This window comes from Arvicanthis niloticus, chromosome 19 (assembly GCF_011762505.2).
Source record: "Arvicanthis niloticus isolate mArvNil1 chromosome 19, mArvNil1.pat.X, whole genome shotgun sequence".
NCBI lineage: Eukaryota > Metazoa > Chordata > Mammalia > Rodentia > Muridae > Arvicanthis > Arvicanthis niloticus.
Window position 1 is genome coordinate 1,321,740 of NC_047676.1, and position 24,257 is coordinate 1,345,996.

General features: G+C 49.4%; 1 protein-coding gene across 1 annotated transcript; it reads left to right on the forward strand.

The window, feature by feature from the left end:
* The first annotated feature begins 2,567 nt into the window (after positions 1-2,567).
* Slc6a19 (solute carrier family 6 member 19) lies at positions 2,568-23,963 on the forward strand. The gene is made up of 12 exons (XM_034523565.2): positions 2,568-2,854; positions 9,957-10,097; positions 11,307-11,444; positions 13,748-13,929; positions 14,034-14,144; positions 14,479-14,591; positions 17,441-17,569; positions 17,710-17,866; positions 19,238-19,442; positions 19,560-19,719; positions 21,523-21,685; positions 21,853-23,963. Exons 1-12 carry the CDS (start codon positions 2,653-2,655, stop codon positions 22,054-22,056), a joined length of 1,905 nt encoding a protein of 634 aa, XP_034379456.1. The 5' UTR covers positions 2,568-2,652; the 3' UTR covers positions 22,057-23,963.
* Positions 23,964-24,257: the final 294 nt, after the last annotated feature.

Consider the following 24,257-nt stretch of genomic DNA (forward strand, 5'->3'; position numbering starts at 1 on the left):
ACAGAGGGTGGCATTTACCTGAACCTCACTCCGTACACAGCTACGAGGCAAGATCCAGAGATGGAAAAAGGATTGGCCCTGACCCCAGAGAGCTGCCCTTGCCCTCATCTGCCCACTCAGGTTCTGACGCAGGAGAGATACCTGACATCACACCTTCAGTGACTAAGGCACATGCAGAAAACATAGGTGGTAATGATAGGACCCCACAGGGCTCATAGTAACATCCCCATCTGGACCCCAGTCCTGGATCGCAGCCCCACCCGTCCGCTCAACCTGGACACCAGCCTTGCAGTAAGAGTCATTTCCGCCATTTTCTCAGGAAATGACTGACATTAGACAGCTTGTGTACAGTTCACCCACAGGAAGTAAGGTCTCTGCACTGATTGTGTAGGCTGTTGCCCAGGTGACATGGGTCCTTAACCCAGCTTCTCTATCTCATTTCTTTTGTGGAAGGGTCTAGAGGGTTTGAGGGGAGGAAAGAGTGTGGTCTTCTTAGAGAGGCTTGCATAGATAGAGTCCTCTCTACCACCCCCATAGGCCTCACACTGTGTCTCTAGAACAGGTCTGGGTCCTCACTTTAGCTTCCTTGCTAGTCTTTTGGGCCAGGCTACATCTCCTTCCCTGCCCACACTGTTCTTCCTTCCTTGTTCCCAGGTCCTGCCACCTGGCCTGGTTCCTTCTTCTCTGTCTCTGTATTGCTATGTTTTTATCTCTGTCTCCTTATGTCTCTATGTCTGTCTGTCTCTCTGTCTATCTGCATCTCAGTCTTTGCCTTTATTTATGCCTCTTTTCTATCTCTATTATATCTGCCTCTATATTTGTCTCTGTTTTTCTCTGCCTGTGTTTGAGCTTCTCTTCATCTCTGCATTGCTGTCTTTGGTGCCTTTATCTATTTCTGTGTGTCTCTCTTGGTCTCTGTTCCTCTCTATCTCTGTCTCTGTGGGTCTTTTTTTGGGGACAGATCTCTGTATCGGTATCTGTTTCTTTGTCTCTGTTCTCTCTCTCTCTCTCTCTCATTTCCCTGTGTCTTTCTGTCTCTTCCTTCATCTCCCTATTTCTCTATCTCTCTGAATCTTTCCATCTCTAGCTTCGTGTCTCCTCTCTGTGTCTCTCTGGGTCTTTCTTCACCTTCTCCTTCACATTCTGTAGGCAGGATATTTTGAATGTAAACTTTGTCTCGCCTTTAGCCTCCCCCCTGTTAGTTTCCCAGTGTGTTTGGTCAAAGGTCAGGCCCCTGCAGTTGCTCTACCCTGAGTGATACCCCTCCTTTCATCTCTGCTATTCAGGAATATCAGGAAGAACTAATAATATGGGGAAATGAACAAAGCTGGGCTTTGGGTGTTATCATATAGTGGTGTTTTGATCACAGATGAAATAAATAAGCAGAGACAGACTTTAAAAAATCCTATCATCATTAAAAAAAATAAGAGAGGACAATGAGAAGGAAAGGGAAAAAGACAACAGAACACTAAAAGTCCTGTGAATTCTAGGAAGGTCACATGTGCCAAGGACATGATGTGGGGGAGGCTGGGTCAGTAGAGTCCAGGAAGGGCCCTCCTGGAGAGCTGACCCTTGAGGCTGGACCAAGGCAGGTGTGGGGGGGGATTTGAGAAGGGGCATAGGGTAACATCCTTTGCCCTCAGGAAGCTCAGGATAGTTCCTAGGGTTGGGGAGTCATGGGGTAGGCAGGAGAGGCAGAGGGGAAGGGCTCAGAACAGAGGGCATGCCCCACCTAATTCCTACCCTGCAATGTTTGCATGAAATGAACACTATCTTTGCTTCTGGTCTTAGTTTAGACATAACCCCTGGGAGCCTTTTCTTGGCCTTCTAGCTTCAAAGGTCAAGTTAGGCCCTTTACCCTCAGCCTTTCCTGGCAACCAGTGACCATCCCCGATGTCATGCTAGCTTCTCTGTACCTCCCATCTGGTCACTCTGCCAGTGGCAGGACTTCATCATCGTCGCTGACTGACATCAGCACAAGCAGTTTCCTCATCACTTAAGTGCTCCCAGGAAGAACAAATACTGTAGGGTGCTAGACACTGGGGATAGCCAGAGGTCCTCCAAGGGACACTTAGAGCACAGAGCTGTGCAGGGGGGATCCCAAGCCATACTGTGGCACTTCATGCTAACAGCAATTAGGGAACAGGGCTTCAACTACCTTCAGGAATAATGCTGGGGTAGGCGACCTCCTGCTCCGTTTCCTACAGGTGAAACAGATTTCTGGAAGCTCCAATAGTCTGGGGAGACTACAATCCTGCTGGTCTGCACAGGACACCAACAGACACCATCTATTTTGATCTATTTGCTGGAAGTACCCCCTCTTTCCTGGGGGTGGTCTGACACTGTCCCCCTCCACACCCTGTACATATGGGTTTGTACAGGGGGAAGTGTGTCCAAGCCTGCAGCAGGACCTCCTGTCAGTGAATGGAGGGGGTGGCTTAGCTGGTTAGGCTGGGTGCCTCTGCAGATAAGGCATTAACAGTACTGCAGGACGCGCCCCGGGGATCTGCTGACGCCTCCTTTCGGCCCAGGTGCTTGGGGTGAGGTGCCAAAGGTTCTCTATAAAGAGCCGGAGCTCCTGGACACCACCACTTGCCCTTTGGCTGCCGAACTGCCTGAGAGTGCCAGGCCCAGCCCAGCCCAGCGACCACCATGGTGAGGCTTGTGCTGCCAAACCCTGGCCTAGAGGACAGGATTCCATCTCTGGATGAATTAGAGGTCATTGAAAAGGAAGAGGCCAGCTCCAGGCCCAAATGGGACAACAAGGCCCAGTACATGCTCACCTGTGTGGGCTTTTGTGTGGGACTGGGCAACGTGTGGCGCTTCCCCTACCTATGCCAGAGCCATGGAGGAGGTAGGACCTGGGACCCTGGTCGGTGGGTGAGGCATGGGTGGAAGCCAAAGCAAGAACCCAGGAGTAAACAATATGGGTCAAGGACTTGGGATGGACATTCCTCAGGATTCAGCATTAAAGAGAGTCACAGATGGGGAAGGAAGAGGCAGGGTAATAGTCTCAAGTTGTTGGTGAAAAGAGATATGTCCTATCTACTCGTGCCCATGTGAATGAGGCGGTTTATATGGGGCTGCAGAAAAATCTCCCCCTGGAGATGGGGATGATACAGGTAGTTTCCTAGTGTCTCTCCCTGAGAGTAGAACACCCATCTGGGCCCACTTTGAAGGTGGGTACTGCATGATCCTGTTGGAAGACAGGAAGTTGGGTTCTCAAGGATGATCCTCAGAGGACAGGGCACAGACAGAGCCTGTCTTGTTGGACTCCTGTCTGGCCCTGGACCAGCACACGCAGAGGGGAGCTGCTGCACTCAGTGACTCACGAGCCACAGCTTGTGTGGCAGCCTTTAAGAGAACCTTGGCTTTTCTAGTGAGGCCCCATGTCCCCCCAGCTGCACCCCCTCTGCAGAGAGCCCCAGGCTCTGACCCTTGCTCCACTGAAGGTGTTCCACAGCACACATCCAGGTGGCTCAGGAGGACACAGCTGGGGCACAGAGGTCACAGGCATAGCTGCCCCACAGGCTCCTATATTACAGAGACAACTTCTTCCAGTTGGTACTTCAGCTATTATCCCCACAAGAGCTTCTGTACCAGCAAATGCACACAAGCCCTCATGCATGTATGTGCACACTCAACACACTCACACAACACTCACACATACTTACAAACATCATCACAAACAGCCTTGTGTGTGTGTGTGTGTGTGTGTGTGTGTGTCGGGGGTGCTTCTGCCTTTGCCTTCTCACCTTGAGCCCAGACTCTGCCTTCTTAATGTGATGCTGTCAGTGGAGGTCTGGCAGGCCTGGCTGCTGTAGAAACTGGCTCTGCTGGACCCAAGGTGTGACACAGGTGCGGTTGTATGGGTTCCTCTCTGAGTCAGGAGCTTCCTTTACTTCCAGTTCGTGCAGTCATACACTGGCATTGTGATGAGAAGTTGTCACAGCTAAGCTGAACCGGCCACTGTGTGCTGTGTAGACGTGTAGGTTGGCTCTTTATGATGCTGCCAGCACATTTCACTCAGACCAGGCTCTACAGCAAGTGAGAGGACTGACAGTCTCAGGCATTGCTGCCCAAGTGACATCACCTAGATTCCAGGTGATTTTAACAGAACTGGCCCAAGGCTTTCCAACCTCCTGTTCTTGGATCCCTTCTACTTTCTGAGGACCACTTTTGGATGTAGGCACTCCCACAGCAAACAGACTCTGGCCTTCTTCCCACTTCCACACAGAAGCAGGGCAGCCGTAGGCTCTCCTGCACTGCCCTGCTGAGGAGGATTGCTGTAGGGATGTGGAGGTGTCAAATCAATGAAGGGTAAGAGGCACCGAGCAGATATGTCAGGTCACTCCTATGCCTAAGAGAGAAGGGCTGGGCCTGAGCCGGTCCTACAAGCAACTGTTCAGGATTTCCACAAAAGAACTGTGTCTATAGTTCGGGCTTCTGTGGGAATCTGATGAGATTCCCAGCACCTGAGATCACTGCTGCACCCGGGGTGCTGGCCCCACAATGAGCCAGTCTGAGCCAACAATGCACTGGGGACTGAGGGGTGTGGCACCGTCCCTGTAGGTGTGTGGTGTAGTGGTCTGTGGACTTCTGTGCCAGCTCTGGGAAGACAGAGGGAGAGAGCAGTGAAGGTTCTGGCCATAGCCTTGGTCCCTTGGACACACTGTTCTGAGCCTTGACTTTCTGAGAAGGCCTGGGCTTAGGTTTTAGAGGGACAGCCTAGGTAAAGTGGAGAGAACACCTCTTGAAGGAGCCATGTGTCTTTGGGTCACTCTGGCCTGTGTTGACACCCCCCCACTACACACACACACACACACACACACACACACACACACACACACGCCAGACAGTCACCCAGGAGGAAAGGAAGTTTGTGTTTGGGTCAGGTGAAGTCAGGAGAACAGGATCCAGATATGGTTCTCCTGACCTGACAGTTGGCTTCCTGCTTTAATGACTTCTTACAAACAATTCTATCACAAGGTAGATTTGTTCTGGGCTGAGACTCTGGACCCTGGCAGAGAAAGCCTGCAGGTGAGGCTGCTGCCCTGATCTAGCCTCCAGAGGAAACTTAAATAGACTGAGAGGACTCTTGGGGGGGGGGGACACAAGAGACTATGGCAGGTATTGGTAGACAAGAACAATCGAACTTCTCTGTCCCTGGGGCTCCAAGACTCTTAGATATTCTGCCTCCGAATAGCTCCTGTGTTTGTCAGCTATAGAAACTCCCAGTGCAGCATGGACCAGGGAAGCTGAGCAGACATGAGAAGCAGGCAGCCCTGGTTCCTCTGTAGCTTTACTCTTGAGAGCTCAGACTGTCCACCAAAAATTATATAAGCCAGTCACCAACTCCCACAGCAAACCTGGGTGAGATGGGCTTGCTCTGAGCCATTTTCCTGAAGACTGCGTACTCAGAGGTAGTGTAGACGCAGAGCAGTCCGGGACCAGCCTCTTAGGTCATCCTCGTTCTGGTGCTGTCACCTGTGAAATGGAAAGAATATGATGGGAGAGGTGGATCTTGAGGGTGTCTCCAACAGCAGTGACCTTCAGCTGGCCCCTAATCTTACATTCTCACCCATGGAAGTCGCCATATCTACCCAGAATACTCGAGAACCCACATGGATGAAATATACTCACAGTAGGCATCTGCCCTGGACATGGTTGTCCATATATGTCCTAGCCCTGGCTACAAGCCTTAGGACACTGGGGAACCACTTTTCCTCTGTGTCTAAGCCACAACAGCATTTGCGGTTGTGGTTAAGGTGGGTGCCATGGGTGCCTGGCCAGTTACTGCCTTCCTTTAAGGATCAGGTTAGCAACCACAAAAAGTTCCTAACTTTTCCCATACATCCTCTGTGCAGCCTCATGGTGGGTCCATCATCCCATCTAGACCTGGTTACCTTGTGTACAACGATATGCAAGTGTGTGCAACACATACCCTTGCTGAAAAGAGAGAATAGGATAGACCTCTCTCCACCTGAAGCACTTGCCTTCTGTCTCTTGACTCCTCTGTTGCTCTCCTTTCTTTTCTCCCCTTATTCCTACTTTCCCAACCATGATTCAAAGACAGAACCAGTCTTATTCAAACTGCACATTCCATTTCCCTTCAGCCCCACTTTGCCATGATCTCCCCTGGTGCTTCTCTCTGTGTAAACAGCAAACGCTGAGGACTCCAGGCAGAGCATGAAAGGCCTTATCTCTGGGAACCTTTGGACATTAGTCCTTGTTACTCCATCCTGGAGCCCCAGCGTCGATGTGGTCAATACCTGTACCCTGTTTTCCTGCCTCCACACCCTGTGGAAAGGTGGGACAGCAGCTCAGAGATGAAGACCCTATCCAGGGCTGGCACTCTGTCAGCTCCCACAGAAGCCCCGGTCTTGCACCAAGTTTGGCATATGGGCACCACTGCAGGAACCTCAAGATTGTCAGCAGCTGACGCACCCCCATGTGACTGGCTCCCCTGTATGGGGCACAGGGGAAAACAAGTGCTAGCCTACCATCCTTGGTTCACTTACTTGGTTCACCCCAGGGACCCAAGGACCTCTAGAGAAACGAGAACATCTCTCTACCTTCTTCCATCCCTTTGTCTCTTCTTGTGTCTGCTTCTCCTGTCTGGCTTTCTGTTTCTCCTTATCTTTCATTGTTGTCTCTGATTCTCTGTGTCTCTCCTCTCTCTCTCTCTCTCTCTCTCTCTCTCTCTCTCTCTCTCTCCATCATCCCTTGTTTCTTTCTGTCTTTTCTTGCCTCTCTGTCTGTCCCAGTCTCTTTGTTTCTATACCTTCTCATCTACCTCCCCCACTTGCCCTCCTCTGCCCCTTTCTGCCTCTCTCCCTGATTTTCTGTCTCTGTGTCTGTCCCTGTCTCTGTCAGGTTGGATGATGGTGCCCTAGCCTGGAGAAATGTAGCTGCATCCTGAGTGTGTTCCTCACCTGAATGTTGGGATGTCTTGGTGTTCCTCTGTTACAGACCCAGTAGTGGCGTATGCCAGAGACACCTGGGCACGAAGGACTATGATACGTATGGGACCATGGTGGGATCACAGCTATTTGCTCTGGACCATTCCCAAGGAACTTCCATGAGTCCTTGCAGGACAGAATCGCATGTCAGTGACTCTTAAGTGTTGAAGGGAGTCAAGGCCTTGGCTGGGCCTGTACACTTCCAATTTCAGGGTGCTCTGGGATCTAGAGCTTTGTCCTTATTGAGCCCCACTGAGACCTCCAACAGAAACAATAGAAACAGTGGCAGCTCTCAGCTGCACTTCTCTGACTATGTTTTTCTAAAAAGATAGAATGCGATGATGTTGGGAGTAAACACCCGTGGAAATTCTCCTAAGCATTGTGATCGCCCCAAAGCTCATGCCAGCTCTCTCTGTCAGCAGCAGAAGAGTTCTGGCTTTCTTACAAGACACACATGGGGATGAAAGGTATCCTTCATGGAAGCAGTACTTCCCACTGGGTAGCACAGGTTCATCCTTATATTAAAACAGCTCCCAAGTACTTAATCTTTTAGTCTTTCCATTGTTACGGAGGCATGTGGGATAGGTCATCTTCTGTCTAGTTCTACCCAGCACTGGGCTACAACTGTTTCCAAATGCCCACAGGGCAGCATATGTCTAAGGTTAATTGTTGTTTTTTTTTTTTTTTCCGAGACAGGGTTTCTCTGTGTAGCCCTGGCTGTCCTGGAACTCACTTTGTAGACCAGGCTGGCCTTGAACTCAGAAATTCGACTGCCTCTGCCTCCCAAGTGCTGGGATTAAAGGCATGCGCCACCACTGCAGGCCAAAGGTTAATTCTTAATGCTCAAAATTTGAGGCCAAATGTGGTAGCTAAAGCGTCCCCTCAGAGGAGAGGAAATTGAGATGAGTAAGATTGCCACTGTAGGTATAGGGAGGGCTTCATGTGTTTTCTGCTCTCAATTTCCATGTGTGAGAAAACACGCACTGTAAAAGGTACCTCTTGGCTATTTTTAAATGTCTTGTTCAACAGCCTTAGGTGCATTTGTAAGGTTGTACAGTATGACCACGGTCCACACCTCGAACACTCATCCTTTCCAGAGGAAACTGTCCCCCTTGTCACCCCCCACATTGCTTCCTGGCCCTGCAGCCTTCATTTTATGGTTTCCATGATTATGTTGTATCCAGGGACCTGTTCAGTGGACCATTTGGACTTTTGGTGACTGGTTTTTGTCTAACTTAATCTAATCCTCCATTTTCCTCCCTCTGTTGAAATCCTACTGTACGAGGTAAACCATGGTGTGTTTGTCCACTCAGCTCCTAAACACAGGCATCAAACACCTTGTTGAGGTTCTGCTTTCAATTCTCTTGGGGACCTACAAATGGAATTGCTGACTAGCATGGTGGTTCTGTGTTTACTCTTACTCCACAAATGACCCCACTATTTTCCATAGTGGTTGTACTTCTCTGTTTTCTCACCAAACAGCATTGACAATTTTAGTCTGAACCTCTCCTGACCTTATATTTTTTTTCCTGCTTTTGTAGCTATCCTCATGGTATGAGGTGGTGACTCACAATTTAGACTTTAATTTTCTGCATGCTCAGTAACGTGAACATCTTCTTATGTGTTAATAGACTCTGTGTGTCTTCTCTGGGTCAACATCTTTTGGGGGTCTGTAATCATCTTTAAGTTAGATTTTGTTTGAGTTTTGTCCTCTAAATAGTCTGAGAATTTTAATACCTCACCAGATTCGTAGTTTGCAAATCTTTTCTCCTATTCCACAGGTTCTCTGTTGGTAGTGGTATTCCCCACTGCTCTCTCTTTTCTTTTTGTTTGAGGTAGGTTTCTCAATGCAGACCTGGCTGTCCTGGAACTTGCTATATAGACCAGGCTAGCCTAGAACTTACAGAGATACTCCTATTAACATCAAAGTCATGTGCCATCATGCTCAGCTCTTTTTTTTTAAAGATTTATTTAGTTATTATATGTGTATGAGTATTTTGCCTTCAAATATGTATATGTTTTATGTGCATGCCTAGTTCCCATGGAGGTAAAAAAAAAAAAGGGGTTAGATCTCCTGTAACTGGAGTTATAGATGGTTGTGAACCACCATGCAGGTGCTGGAATCTGAAGGAACTTGTAAGAGCATAAGTGCCTAGCATCCTTTGAGCCAGCTCTCTAGCTCCAATATTGTTATTCGGTATACATTATTTAAACTTTTCTCATTAATGTAGCTCTTATAGAAGTATAATTAATGTACAGGACACCATTAACGATTGCTTTCTTAAATCACAGGAGAGACACACTTCCTAGTATTAGGGCTTGTTAGGTCTATAGTACAAAGGGGTCTGCACAGATGAGGGCAATGTGGCTAGTTTTTTGAGGCCATTATTGTACTTGTTACAGTTTGAAGCAAAGAACATACACCGGCAAAGGGAGCTGCTCTAAGCCAAAGGGCGCTTTCTTCCTCAAGTCCCCCAGAACCACCAGTAAAGAGGTCCCTTTTCATGCTGCTGTCTGACAGCAGATTTAGCATCAGGTGACTGTGCAGTGACACACTGTCCTCAGCACAGTTATTCTCAGAAGTTGTGACTCTGTCCTTCTGTCCACAAGGCTCTGGTCAGTGTAAGGCCTGGAGACAGCCAGTAGGCCCCTCTGCTTTTTTTTGTTTGTTTGTTTGTTTGTTTTTGGTTTTGGTTTTTTTTTTTTTCTGTTGATGAGCATGGTGGCGCTGTCACATGCCTTTGTTTAATGGCAGTATTCTTCTTCAAGCCAGCAGGGAGTGTTTATATGTGATGATGGAGACTGCCTACCCGAGGAATACTTCCAGGCTGTGAAGTTTGCTGTGGTCCCACTCACATGGCTTACAACTGCATTATAAACTCTGTTCAAGTGCCACAGGGTTGTTGGTGGCATCATTAGAACAAAGGTTTTAAAGTGCCTATCCCCAGGTGGTATACTGGATTGTAATGACATGTCTTTCTTCTTCCCATCCAGGGGCCTTCATGATCCCATTCCTCATCCTTCTGGTGCTGGAGGGCATTCCCTTGCTGCACCTGGAGTTTGCCATCGGACAGAGGCTACGCAAGGGCAGCGTGGGTGTGTGGAGCTCCATCCACCCTGCTCTGAAGGGTGTAGGTGTGTCAATGCTCCCAGCTGGCCCAGGGTTTACAGGGCTTGTCTAGTTTCTCCTTAGCTTTCCTAATCAGTTCCTGGGTCATGTTCTTCCAGACGCCCTCTGCAACCTTTCATTAGAGTGTCCACTCTAATGAAAGACACTTCCATGGGAGTGTCGGTTACAGCATCTAGGCCAGGCTCATGGTCATCAGGGAACAGAAAGGCCAGCAGAGGTCGCCTGAGTCCCCACAACCCAGGGCACAAGGAAGATCTAGCTGTTGGGGGAGAGCACTTGATCCCACCTTACTAGAGCAAAAGCCTCCAGGGCCAGAAGGGGGAGCTGCTGGCTGCCTGCTCTGACCACTCCTACACACTCAGCAAAGATGCCCAGCACTGCCACCAGCCTAGGTGTGGTCACTCATTTACAAACTCTGGCTTGGAGATGGTCCAACCTCCAGCCTCACTAAGAGGACATGGCTCACTGAGAGCTCAGAATGCAAGAAAGTGGTGTGGGCTCTCCAGCCAGGGAAGAGAAGGTCAGGGTCCACGGACAGAGAGTTCAGATATGTTTATCCCAGAAGCCCAATGCTGGACAGCCCAAAGCCCACACAGCGGCCTCTCCCTGACCTCAAGCCCTCCCTGCCCTTACGCCCTCCTTCCCCCAACTCTCTGGATCTCAACGTTCCCCCGCTTTGCTTTCCTTTCACACACATTTGGTTTTTAGTTTCACAATCAAAACGGCACATTCACGAAACTCCTTACAGGTCAACCCGTTCTCCCCAGATACTGAGCCACTGCCCACTAAGATCTGGGCTTGCGCCTCTCACTATTTCTTCACAGAGATTTTCCTGAATCTACCCACTTGTCTTTGGCTTGGGACTTGCCAAGTAGGTCTCCCTGAGGCAGAGCCACCCCCACTGACATTGTCAAAAAGTTCTTTGCAAGGGCTCTGGGACCACTTACCTGGATAAATCTTTTGGGGCCATAGGTGGAGCAGGTGAGGGTGTAGAGTTCTGGGACCTTGAGCTCATTCTGGGAGAGTCAGGTGAACATACAATGATATCCCATTTCTAGGTCTGGGCTGTGTCTGCTCTTCAGGTTGAGGAGCAGGCCCCTCCCAGTGTCCTACTGTCTCCCTGGGGTGGGACAGCATAGATGGGTACCCATGCACTCACCAGGTAGAGATACCTGGTAGAGATACGCCTTGCACAGTGCCATCCCTCCCCACAGGCATCGCCTCCATGTTCGTGTCCTTCATGGTGGGCCTGTACTACAACACCATCATCGCTTGGGTCATGTGGTATTTCTTCAACTCCTTTCAGGAACCTCTGCCATGGAGTGAATGTCCACTCAACCAGAATCAGACAGGTGAGCCACTGGCCCTACACAGTGGGATGCAGATGCCACCCCCACCCCTATCTCTGTCCATCTGATATAATATAGCTTATAATATAGTAGGAGAGGGGAAGAAATGGTTGCTGGCAACTTCTTAGACAGATGGTCATACCTTGTGACCAGATGCCTTCTCATTTTCTAGGAATTAGATTCTTAAAGACCAGAGTTAGCAAATAACCAGAGAAACATTTAAAGCATATGGCATTTAAAAATTCATGTTGTATGGACTATGGAGATAGTGAAGTCAGTTTAAAGTGTTTATTATAAAGCATGAAGACCTCAGTTCAACCCCCCAGTGCCCACATAACAAACCACATGTAATACCAGTGAGCCAGGAAAACAGAGACAGGAGGATTGTAAGGCCTTGCTGGCCATCCAACCCAGTCTAATTAGTGAGCCTAGGTCCTAGTGAGAAGCCCCGTTTCAAAAAATAAGATGGGCCTCCTGAGTGATGCTCAAAATTGATCTCTGGCTTCCACACATGAGCTTTCACACACCTGAACCTGTACACACATGAACACACACTCCATGTACATACAAATACACAGACACAGGTACATGAACACACACATGCATACACACTAAGAGAATGGGGAAGAGGGGAGAGGGGAGAGGGGAGGAGAGGGGAGAGGGGAGAGGGGAGAGGGGAGAGGGGAGAGGGGAGAGGGGAGAGGGGAGAGGGGAGAGGGGAGAGGGGAGAGGGGAGAGGGGAGGAGAGGGGAGAGGGGAGGAGAGGGGAGAGGGGAGGAGAGGGGAGAGGGGAGGAGAGGGGAGAGGGGAGGAGAGGGGAGAGGGGAGGAGAGGGGAGAGGGAGGAGGAGAGAAGAGAGGGGAGAGGGGAGAGGGGAAGAGAGGAGAGAGGAGAGGGGAGAGGGGAGGAGAGAGGAGAGGGGAGGAGAGGGGAGAGGGGAGGAGAGGGGAGAGGGGAGGAGAGAGGAGAGGGGAGAGGGGAGGAGAGAGGAGAGGGGAGGAGAGGGGAGAGGGGAGGAGAGGGGAGAGGGGAGGAGAGAGGAGAGGGGAGGAGAGGGGAGAGGGGAGGAGAGGGGAGAGGGGAGGAGAGGGGAGAGGGGAGGAGAGGGGAGAGGGGAGAGGGGAGGAGAGAGGAGAGGGGAGAGGGGAGAGGGGAGGAGAGAGGAGAGGGGAGGAGAGGGGAGAGGGGAGAGGGGAGGAGAGGGGAGAGGGGAGGAGAGGGGAGAAAAGAGAGAGGTATATCTATTACCTCAATATTCAGGAGGCAGAGGCAAAAGGATTGCTACAGACTGAGGCCTACACCATGTGTTCCAGGCTAGTATGGGCTTCAGTATCAGACCCTCTCACAACAAAACAAAATAGAAATCCACAGTCCAAGAAGAAAGCCTTACACAAGATGATTTCCTTTGTCATACGGGTCATATGGCTGATACCATCAGTAGACGAGCCATGAGAAGTGTGTAGGTGGCTCTGGATCAACAAGCATCACTAGCAAGAGTAGGGGGTACAGATCCTTGGTATCTTGGAGACTTTCTAGTTCCCTCCCCTGTGCTTCCTGTGTCTCTGCACAAAGAGACCACACTGCCACAAGTGTCTTTGTCACCTATACCTTCTCAGGCCTCTCTCCTGTGAAGACAGAGAGGCACATGTCTTTGCCCATGACCTATGGGACACGTCTGGCTCACAGATACACATAGCTACCGAGGAGTATGAGAGCCTGTTTAATAACCACCGTCCTGACTACCAGAGTAGCTCTGAGGGTCTCACATGAACTCTTAGGGGCCCATTAAGATGGACCCATTTTTGTCAAAGGACAAGTCCTCCCCAGGATCTTGACTTCTTCTGGTGGGAGAGCTCCAGTTGATTCTTTGAGGAAGAGATGGTAAGATAACCACCACCCATTGTGGTAAGAGAACACGGAGTTGGACTGCAGTGATCATGGGTATGGCAAAGACCATGTGCAGGCTACTTCAGGGGTAATAGTTTCTTCCAGGAGTCAGGGAGGAGCTGGTTCTCAGAGGCTTGGGCCTATGTCAGAGCCCAACAGTATTTCTTAGCAGACTTCACACGGATGAGCACTTATGTACAAATAAGTGTGTACGTGCACATGTGTGTGGTGTGTGGATTCAGTTGTGTAGGTGCATCCACAAGCGCCCATGTATATATGTGAGGCTATCTTCATGTGCACAAATGTATCCCTGTTGTTAATGCCTCAGACAGAGGCTAGGTTTCTGCCACTTCCCCTGGCTTATTTCTAGCTCATCCCCACTTTTGACCCACACCTTGATGTGCACCCTGGTTCCGCAGGCTACGTGGAAGAGTGTGCCAAGAGCTCTTCCGTGGACTACTTCTGGTACCGAGAGACTCTCAACATCTCCACTTCCATCGATGACTCAGGCTCCATCCAGTGGTGGATCCTGCTCTGCCTGACATGTGCTTGGAGTGTGCTGTATGTTTGTATCATCCGTGGCATCGAAACCACTGGGAAGGTGCGGTACACAACGGAGCATGCTGCATCCTGAATTGGCCCTTTGTCCTTGTCTGACCTCTGCACCCATCCCACACTGTGTCTCCCCCACCCCCTTCCTCACAGGCTGTGTACATCACCTCCACCCTGCCCTATGTTGTGCTGACCATCTTTCTCATCCGTGGCTTGACTCTGAAGGGTGCCACCAACGGCATTGTCTTCCTTTTCACACCCAACGTGAGTCTTTGCCATCTACCAGCTGACTATCCCAGGGCTTCAGATCCCAAGGAAGAAGTCCATGCTGGATTCTCTTGGCTGCAAGACCAGCTCATTTCTATATGGTGACAGCTGACTTTCTGATGCACAGGCCAGTGTCCTTGTTGAGAAAGGCCTGGAAAGGGGTTAGCCTATGGGTGGGCCTTTAACATATATATCCTGGATGGAAACTCTTGGGTGGCTTGTCTTTTCCCCCCCTTGTATAGAATGGCATCCACTGCTGGGGAAGAAGATAGCTTCTTCCTCAGTGGAGGGGGATGCTTCCTGTGGTTACAGCTGAGTCCCTGTATGACAGATCACGGAGCTGAGCAACCCCAACACGTGGCTGGATGCAGGTGCTCAGGTCTTCTACTCCTTCTCATTGGCCTTTGGGGGCCTCATCTCCTTCTCCAGCTACAACTCTGTGCAGTGAGTATATTGATGGAGGGAGGGCCTGCAGAGATAGGAGCTGGGGTCCTGGAGTCTGGTTTCCCTGTCAGACCATGTAGAACCAACTCTGCTGTGCAGTTAAGAAGGAGGGTGCTTTCAAAAGCACAGCCCTCAGAACCAATGTTGGCCAGTGTGACTCTGCAGCTGCCCTTGACCAGCCCTGTCTAAGCACAGAGCTGGCAGGAATAGAAGGCACAGGCTTTGAGAGGATCACCCCTTGCTGAATCCTTGATAATCTCTGCTGCTTGGTCTATCATGCTCCCTCCTCCACTCCCAACTTGATGGCCACATTGTTCCCAGTCTACCTCAGAACTCCAGGCTCCAGGTATGTTGTTGTCCCCCAAAGCCCACCCTGGACCCAGGACAGATCCTGAAAACTGTGACCCTGACAGCTTTAGGCACGCATCTCATCCTGACATCTTCTGGAAAATCCCTAAGCAATGAAGAACCCTCGCAAACATTCAGAGAGGATACAGGTGATATTTATTGTTTCCCACAAAGGTTTAGGGAACACTAGCTAGGCTTGGTGCAACCAGACCTGTCCTTTGTGACCAGTGTTGGTCAGGGGAAAGCAGTCGGATCAGTTGGTGGTTTGCGATGATAAGCCTAAGGGAGAGCTGGGCAGGGAGTGGATGGAAGCTTTTGGTACATCAGAGTTTTATGGATCAGGATAGGCAACCCCATGGAGAGACCTGGGCAGCAGACAAGGCTAGAGAAGAGGCAGGGCCTGACAGTCAGGGCATGTCTGTTCTGGGAGGTGTGGTTTTCAATACGTATGACACAGGAACAGTCTGTTCTTAGAGGGCATGGCCTGTGGTCCCTTATGGTCTGGGAGTGCAGGCACTTCAGATGATGTGTTGATATTGGGTGGATGGGCAGGTGTTCCATCAGATTATGGTCTTTTAGTCACTGACTGATGGATCTCAGGCTTCAGAAAACGAATTCTGGAGCCACGGAAAATTCTAGAAGGCGACCCTAGAAGTGCCGCCGCAGGTAGAGCCCAAGTGGAGCTGTGGGTGAATTATTTTTATGACTGTTTTATTCAGACAGTTTGTATTCTGTGCAGTTCACCCACGCTAGGCTACATGAAGTCATTCACATGAATCCAATGGTTGTAGCACAATCACACAGTTGTTCAGTCACCATTTAGTTCGAGAACATTCTCATGAGCAGGTACTCCTGAACTCCCAGGTCCACTGGTAGCATTTCCCTGCTCCTGTCCGTTTGTCTGCTTGAGTATTTTCTGTGGGTAGAACTGGAGGTGTGGGGTCTTGGCATCTGGTTTCACATTGACATGATGCTTCCCTAATGTAGAGTATGTTGGTGCTACAGACTGGTGTGGCTGGCTGACCACCTGCTGTGAGGACAGCCTAAATGTGCTTGCCCAAACACCTGCAGGGACTTCGGCTGCTTCCGCTTTTATAACTGTGAATGGTGCTTGCCCCACATGTGCTGTTGCCGTGTTCGTGTTCGTGTTCTGGGGTATACCTGGGAGGAGACTTGCCATCATGCCACTCTGTGTGATCAGCTATCTAAGGACCCACAGGCTGCTCTCCACAGCACTGCATGATTACAAGTTCTCTCCAGCTGTGCAGAGTGGCTTCTGTTTCCCTTTCTTGTCAACTTTTGTAATTATCTGTTTTTGGGGGATACCCTTTTTTTTCCAGGTGAGGTGGCACTGTGCTGCAGTGTGACATGTACTTTTCTGGTGGTTGTGTACTGTGCTTTTGACTCAGCATGGGGCAGCACAATGGTAGTTGTGTGTGGGGTTGGGGTTGAGAGACTGGGATCAGGGCATGCTCAAGCTGTACTGCGTATCTCCAGATGGGACTTCAAAGGCTTCAATCAGGAAGTCACTGTGGGGTCTAAGTCACAGAGGGCTGAGGGTGAATAAGGGTCAAAGAGTTGGGTCAGCCCCTGAGCTGTGGCCACATCGTCCATGTCCCTAAGAGTTAGGAACATGCAGATCTGTGTTGCCTCTTTGCATAAACCTGGGTCTCTCATCTGAAATACATATGGGACCTGACCCTTCCACTCTGTGCTGTGGGTGAGCATCCATCCTTCTGAGGTGCATAGACATTACAAGGACAGATGTTCAGGATGGTCCTACCCTGCCTCAAATACCAGCCAGGATGGCCAAGTCCCATCTGGAAAATTCTAGAATCTCTTCCTCCTTTTTACTTCAGGCAGGTAGTCCATTTAGCTCTGGGGTTCTCCCAGGCCTGAGGACTATAAACTGAATTGCTTTTATAAATATTAATCCAAATTGCTCTTATAAACAAATTTCTATGGCATAAATAGTAAAACCTCATCTTTAGAGAAGCCTGGGTTAAGAGAGAGGCTTCAAAGCAGTAGAGAACCTGGCTTGGCCTCTTTCTCTTGGCCATGAGGACCTGTTTACCTGTTAGTGTGAGTTCAAGGCTTGTGCTTTTTGTGAGGCTGATTGTTTTGCCTGTGGCCTAAGGTGGCATTGATTCTAGGAATCTCCAACTCTTGGTATCCTGGGCTTCCAGAGCGTCTCCATAGCTGTGGTCTGTATGTTTGGGAAGATTGAAACACAGAAAAGAAGACAGCAGCTTGGTTCAGGGTCAGGACACAGCCCTCTGGTCATCTTGAGTCCTCAGTGGCCACATATGTCCACATAGCAGGACCTGGGTTCCCCTAGATTACATTAGCTTCTTTTTTTGCCAACAGATGGGCACTCAGGGATTCAGCCTTAGACCAGAACACACTGGATCTGCTGTGCTGCAGACTGACTTTCGGTGGGTGGGGCATGGGCCTTGGGCATCAGCCGTGTTGTCCTGAGGTGACACTCCTCTCATCCTCAGCAATAACTGTGAGATGGATTCCGTGATCGTGTCCATCATCAATGGTTTCACATCTGTGTATGCAGCCACCGTGGTCTACTCCATCATTGGCTTCCGAGCCACTGAGCGCTTTGATGACTGTGTCAACATGTGAGTTGCTACCCTAGCATTTGGGGATGAGTTCAAAGGGCATGCACATAGACCCCTCTCCTCTTTGCCCAACCCTTGCCAGTCCAGTCTTTGAGCAGCTCCTGCCTGGGACACACAGAAGCCCTTTTCATTACTTCCAGGAACATCCTGACCCTCATCAATGGGTTCGACCTGCCTGAGGGCAATGTGACTTCAGAGAACTTTGAGGCCTATCAACACTGGTGCAATGAGACCAATCCCGAGGCCTATGCACAGCTGAAGTTTCAGACCTGTAACATTAACACCTTCCTTTCTGAGGTAGGTGCAGCGATCTCCATGCCATCAAAGTCTCATGTGTGGGGAGGGGGAGAACATCCTTTTTTTGTCTTTGCGAGTCATGCAGAGAGGCTTTGCACAGTCAGCATCATACCCTCCAAGAGTGGCAGGAGTTAAAATCCAGGCAGGGAGGAAGGAGCCACTGTTCACCCATCATGACTCTCCCCGCTTGATTCCTCCAGCCTCTCAAATCAATTATACAAAACATCCCCTGATCCTCCCTTCAACCCCTCCCCTCCTCCCCCTCAGTCCTCAGATCCACAACCTCTTTTTCTTTGACTGTTACACATGTACGCCTCGCTATATGAACACAGCCTGCTGAGGCAATTTGCCATGACTTGTATGTATATTGTTTCAGGGTTGATCACTTGGTATTGGATAACCGGTGACCGGGCTTTTCTTTGGCAAACTCCCTTCTCTTGCTCTCAGCATTCGCCAGTTGCCTACAGTTCTTTGTATAGGGTTGCCTTCCTCCTTTCCCTCTCCCCTCAGTGAGATTTACAGTCTCCATTACCTCACTATCATGCCTGCTGGTGTTATTCTCGTTCAGGTCTTGTTTAAGCAGGTGTTATGAGTTTGAGGTGTTATGAGTATTGCTTCCTTGTCATAAAAAACACAATACCATGGCTGTTTTCTTGATCCTTAGCCTTTGACAATCTTTCTGTCCCCTCCTTCATAATGTTCCCTGGACCTTGGGTACAGAGTTGTATGGTAGATACATCCACTGGGGATGGGCACCCCAAGGTCCATTGTTCTCTGCATTTTTGGCCAGTTGTAGTTTTCTGTTAAGAGTCTCTATCTGATTGAAGGAGAAGTTTCTTTGATGAGGGGTGAGGCCTACCCTTATCTGTGGGTATAAGGATAGACACTCAGCATGTAGTTAAAAATTATGTTGGTTTATTAAAGTAGGTCAAGTTCTTCTTTTGGATCCATGACTTCAACATTCCAGAGAGTTGGCTTGGTCCAGTGCCAGCCATAATTTCCCTCCTTTTGGGTGGGCCTTAGGTTCAGTTAAACAGCTGTTGGTTGATGCCAAGATATGAAAGCCACTGTTGAACTTTGAGGGATCATTGTTATAGTTCACAACTGAGGAGGACTATTGCTGTGCTTTCCTCCCTTGGCAGCTCGCTCAATACCTTTGGTACTATGAAAGCTAGTCTTTGGGGAGGAGGTTTTCAGATCATACTCAGCTGGACTCTTCAGAGTCCTGTGTCCAAAGTGCACAGCGTCTTCAGCAATGGAGACTTAACCTTTAATCTCTGGGGAAGCAATGAAGGGCAATATCAGTAGCTGACCCAAGAGGGAGGAAAGGAACAGAAAGCTGAGATGATCTTGTGCTGTGCATTGGTACAGGGTGTGGAAGGCACAGGCCTGGCCTTCATTGTCTTCACTGAAGCCATCACGAAGATGCCGGTGTCCCCACTCTGGTCGGTGCTCTTCTTTATCATGCTCTTCTGCCTGGGCCTCTCCTCCATGTTTGGGAACATGGAGGGTGTGGTTGTACCTCTTCAGGACCTCAATATCACCCCTAAGAAGTGGCCCAAAGAACTGCTGACAGGTATGCATGAAGCTTGCCATCTAAGGGAGACACGCTTGTGTTCCTCATGACAGTGGTGGGTGCAGTCCTGGGTTGAGTAGACTTGTAGCCACAGCTCTGCTCCCTGTCTGGCCACAGGCCTCATCTGCTTGGGGACATATCTCATCGCCTTCATTTTCACACTGAATTCGGGCCAATACTGGCTTTCCCTCCTGGACAGCTATGCTGGTTCCATCCCTCTGCTAGTCGTCGCCTTCTGTGAGATGTTTGCCGTCGTCTACGTGTATGGAATTGACAGGTAGGAGGGGTAGCTCCGTGGCAACATGCCATCTTTAACAGAAATCTGAGTCACAGAATCTCTGTTAAGCTGAGCCAGCCAAGTAGGTGTAAGGGAAGTAGGCACGCCACGGCACGAAGCTCTCACTATTGCACAAGAGTGGAGGCTTCCTTTGCAGGAGTGGTCTGGCACTGGCTTAGTCCTGGCACTTGTTCCAAGAGATGGAGAGAGGTCGGAGCATGAAGGGTAGGCCTTGCTGAAGTCATACCTCCTTTCTTATTAGACATGATCTAAACAGAATGTATAATTCCCAACAGCCCGGCTACCTGTCCAAGAACAGGAATTTGCAGGTGTACTAGAAACTGACATGTAGCAACTTTGGGTGCCAGAGAAAGAAAATACAAGTGAAAATTCAGACACACCTCATTACACAAACAATACATATATATGTATATAATGTATGTGTATATGATGTATATGTATACATGTATATATGTAATACACATATATACATACATACACACATACACACACATGATCTTCAGTAAGCAGCACTGGGTCTAGAATAAAAGCAGGGAGAAGGTAGGAAGTGAGGAGGGGTAGGGGAGGCATGCAAGGTGGCAGGACTTGGGCTCTGTAGGACATGGACATCACACATCCTCAGGCAAGATGGAGCTCAATGCCCGCCATCCACTTGGTGGCTAATCACATCAGGAGTACTTCTGGAATTGGGCATAGGCTCTTCTAGGTGGAAGAGGGCCTCAGCAGCTTTCTAGGACTCAAGCATAGGAAGGCACAGAGGGCCACCATTAAGGGCCACTTCCAACTGTCAGTTTCACCCAACATCTCAAGGCATCATTGCCATTGCTGGACAGGGATCCAGGAAGCTACACCTTCCAAAGAAGCTGTGTCGTGATCCCTGTAAAATGAACTATCAAGATCCACTAAAATTAAGTTGGTGTTGGCCCTTTGCTAGAGATCCTATTCTGGAAAACCTATTTCAAGCCACTGAAAAGTGAAAGGCCACAGGGGACATGGGCAGGGTTACGCCAGCATGAGTGGGGACCAGACGCTAAGCCTGCAAAAGCAACGTAGAGGCCGAAGAGCGCAGGACCAGCCATGTGACTTTTGGGATGCTGGGAAGCATCGATAAGAAATGTATCAACTGATACCTGGAGTGGCTGTGGCTGGCATACGCACAGTGGTCTGAATTCCACGCCGTTGTAAGTAGTAGCACTAAGAAAGTCATTGCTCAAGGATGTGAAGAAAGGAGGTGACATGACTAGTGATAGGCTCGATGCCGGTTTCTCAAAGGTTATCACCAAGCTCTAGTGTCTGCTAGGGCCCTGGACAAATCACCAGTAGTTCTGTATGTCTCGTTGTGATCACAACAAATCTCTTATGAGGAAAGGAATTCTGCCACAGAGCTGCCTTTGAGCAGGCCAGGAAATAGTGTGCGACATCTAGCTTCGGGTTACTGTTGCTCACACAAGGGCTGCCGAGTCTTGTGTGAGTTGGAAGGAGCAAAGTCTGACAGCCCCCTGCCCTCATTGTCACATGACAGGAACTAGGTGAGGATATGAGACCTCTGATGAGGAACTCATAGCACAGTGCTGTGGGGATTCCAAGAAGGTCAAATGGCAGCTTATGACAGTGTCAACCTGGGTCCCCTCTGAGTGCAGACACACCTTTGCCTGCAAAATTAGAGGAACTTATCAAGGCACAACATTCCAAGATGACAGCTACTGTCCAGATATAGAAAGTCTGGTCAGTCTTTGGCCTTCATGAGCTACCGGTGACTCTGCCTTCTGGCCTCTGCTGCAGGTTCAACAAGGACATCGAATTTATGATTGGCCATAAGCCCAACATCTTCTGGCAAGTCACATGGAGAGTGGTCAGTCCGCTGATCATGCTGGTCATCTTCCTCTTCTTTTTTGTGATTGAGGTCAACAAGAGGCTCATGTATAGCATCTGGGACCCTGACTATGTGAGTGCCCAGGCAGTGGCTGGATGGGGAGGAAGGAGAACTGTCGGGGAAGAAGACAGGAAGTGGGGCGGAAGGGCAGCAGAAGGGCTCCACTGGGAGAAATGAAAGGTGAGATCATGGTGGTGGCAGGCCTTTTCTACATGTGTTACTTGTGGTTCTCTCCCCAGGAGGAGTTCCCGAAACCTCAGAAGGTTCCATACCCCAACTGGGTGTATGCAGTTGTGGTCATTGTGGCTGGGGTACCCTGCCTCACCATCCCTTTCTTTGCCATCTACAAGCTCATCAGAAACTGTTGCCAGAAGTCTGGTGACCACCACGGGCTGGTCAACACGCTGTCCACAGCCTCTGTGAATGGGGACCTTAAGAACTGAATGGGCCTAGTCTGCATAAGACAGAAGATGGTGTGTGGAAGAAGCAAGATGCAGGACCTATGGGGGAAGTAGGCTGTAATATGTGTGAATGTGTGAGTACATATACATGTATTCATGTCACACAGATGTGTACATAAGTGTTACACAAACACATGGGGCACATAGACATGTTTATGTGTATATACCAGTTTTACACGTTGTATGTGGATCACATATACCACATGTATACATAAGTGTATATGCGTGTGTGAGTTTATGTACACATGATGTGCATATGTTTGTGTTTATATTCTGAGGAGGGTATATTTATGTACACATGTATATATGCACACATGTGTTGTCTAGATGTATATATATGTTCATGTGTTAACACATATCTGTGCACACATGTATATACACATATACTCACAAATGGAATCTACTGATATGTGTATATGAATGTATGAACATGCACTCATAAACTTATTATATATGTGTATGTCTGTATGTATGTGTGTATCTTCACATGTGAATTTTGTGTGTTGTATGTGTACGTGCACGCACATGTTCATTTATGTGTGTGCATTGCAAATAGGTATGTGCACATGCCTATGCTACCTTTGCACACATGGCACAGATGTGAAAGTATTTTTACACAGTCTTGATGGAAGTGCCTACCACTCTGGCCTGGATGACCTCTGCTTGCTCTCACTATAGGGCATGGACTACAACCTGGGGACAGACATAGCTCAGGACCTACCTTGCTCTGCAAAATCCTGGCAGAGAGCCAAGAGTGAATATGTGGAGGGCCCAGTCTGGTCTCCTTCCCTCTGAGTGGAAGGTAGGAGGTGAGGATATGCTGCTGGCCTGGCTCCTGGGAATGTTGTCACTACCCACTCCCAGGCAGCCCTCTGCCCCTTGCTATGAGGGCTGGACCAAGGCTCTTTAAGGAGAAGCACGGGAAGCTGGTGGACTGGCAAGGCTGAGAAGACTTGTCTCAGTCAGACCTGATACACTCTCACTTCCTGCATGCCTGCTTAATCATTGGTCACTGAGCAGTCAAGCTGGCCCTCTCTTCTGAGGCAGGGACCACTCTGTGCACTTCTGAAGAGGGCACGAGCCTGTAAATCTTTAGCCAAATGTTGGAAAAGGAGGGTTACAGGATAACTCAGCTGTGGCCACTGCTGTTGAGAACACTCCAAGGAAAATGGGTACCCAGTGACTGAAGCCTAGATGTCTTCAGTCCTGGGGCAGTCAGTGAAGCCAGGGAGGGCTATGTCTGCCCCTTCCCCCAACAGGCTGGTTGGTCCTGGGTTCACATCTACCCTCAGCCACAGATACTTGAGAGTTGGGGTGTTTGTTACAAGCTACTGCCCTCCTAATTCCATGGGAAATCCCACATTTAAGTTGGATTGGACTTTCTGAGAATCCTCACAAAAAAGCGTAAGAAACTGTGGTGGGCCCTGATGTCAGTTATGTTCTTCCTACTTGGTGACAGCAGCCACATTTCACCCACCACAAGCTGCAGCTCCTATTGTTGAATCATGGAGTCCTCTTACACCCTTCTATACACACTGATCCCCTGAGTACCATGACCTCAAGAACCATACAGAGGCGCAGGATGGGGGTTGGCCTTGGGGGAATATGAAGAGTCTCACACTAGTTGTTGTGGGTTCCACCTCCTGGGTCTCTGAAGCCTCAGCTGGAAAAATGCTGCTGGTATTTATAGCCATCAATATATGCCCTGTTGTGTGCATAGTAGACATTCCTTTCTGGTCCTGTGTGATCTGGCTGGAGGCCAACCAAATTCTCTGCTATCTTTGGTCCATGTCTTATGTTTAGGGCTCGTGTCTCTGTGTGATAGAAATCCAGGTTGGTTGTTGGGTCTAAAATATCTCTCTCTCAATAAAGCACTCATATTAAACGCTCTTGGATTAAGAGTCATTGCTCAGGCATAGAAGAATGAGCCTGGCCCATGCCAGGTACCAAAATTTTCCAGGGATGATGTGGTCAGCAAGTCCAGCCCTACCTCTCAGACAGCTCTAGATTGGGGTTTTAATCTGAAAAGGTTCCTACAGCCCAGAGGGATAGACTAAAACGTAGGCAGTGGCAGTGTAGTCTTACACACTCTGCTGCCTGCCTACTGGCAGGTGACCAGCAGTCTTTGGACTTGGGACGTGGGGGCTGCATGGGAATAAGTTCGGCTGGAAACAGAGGTGGAG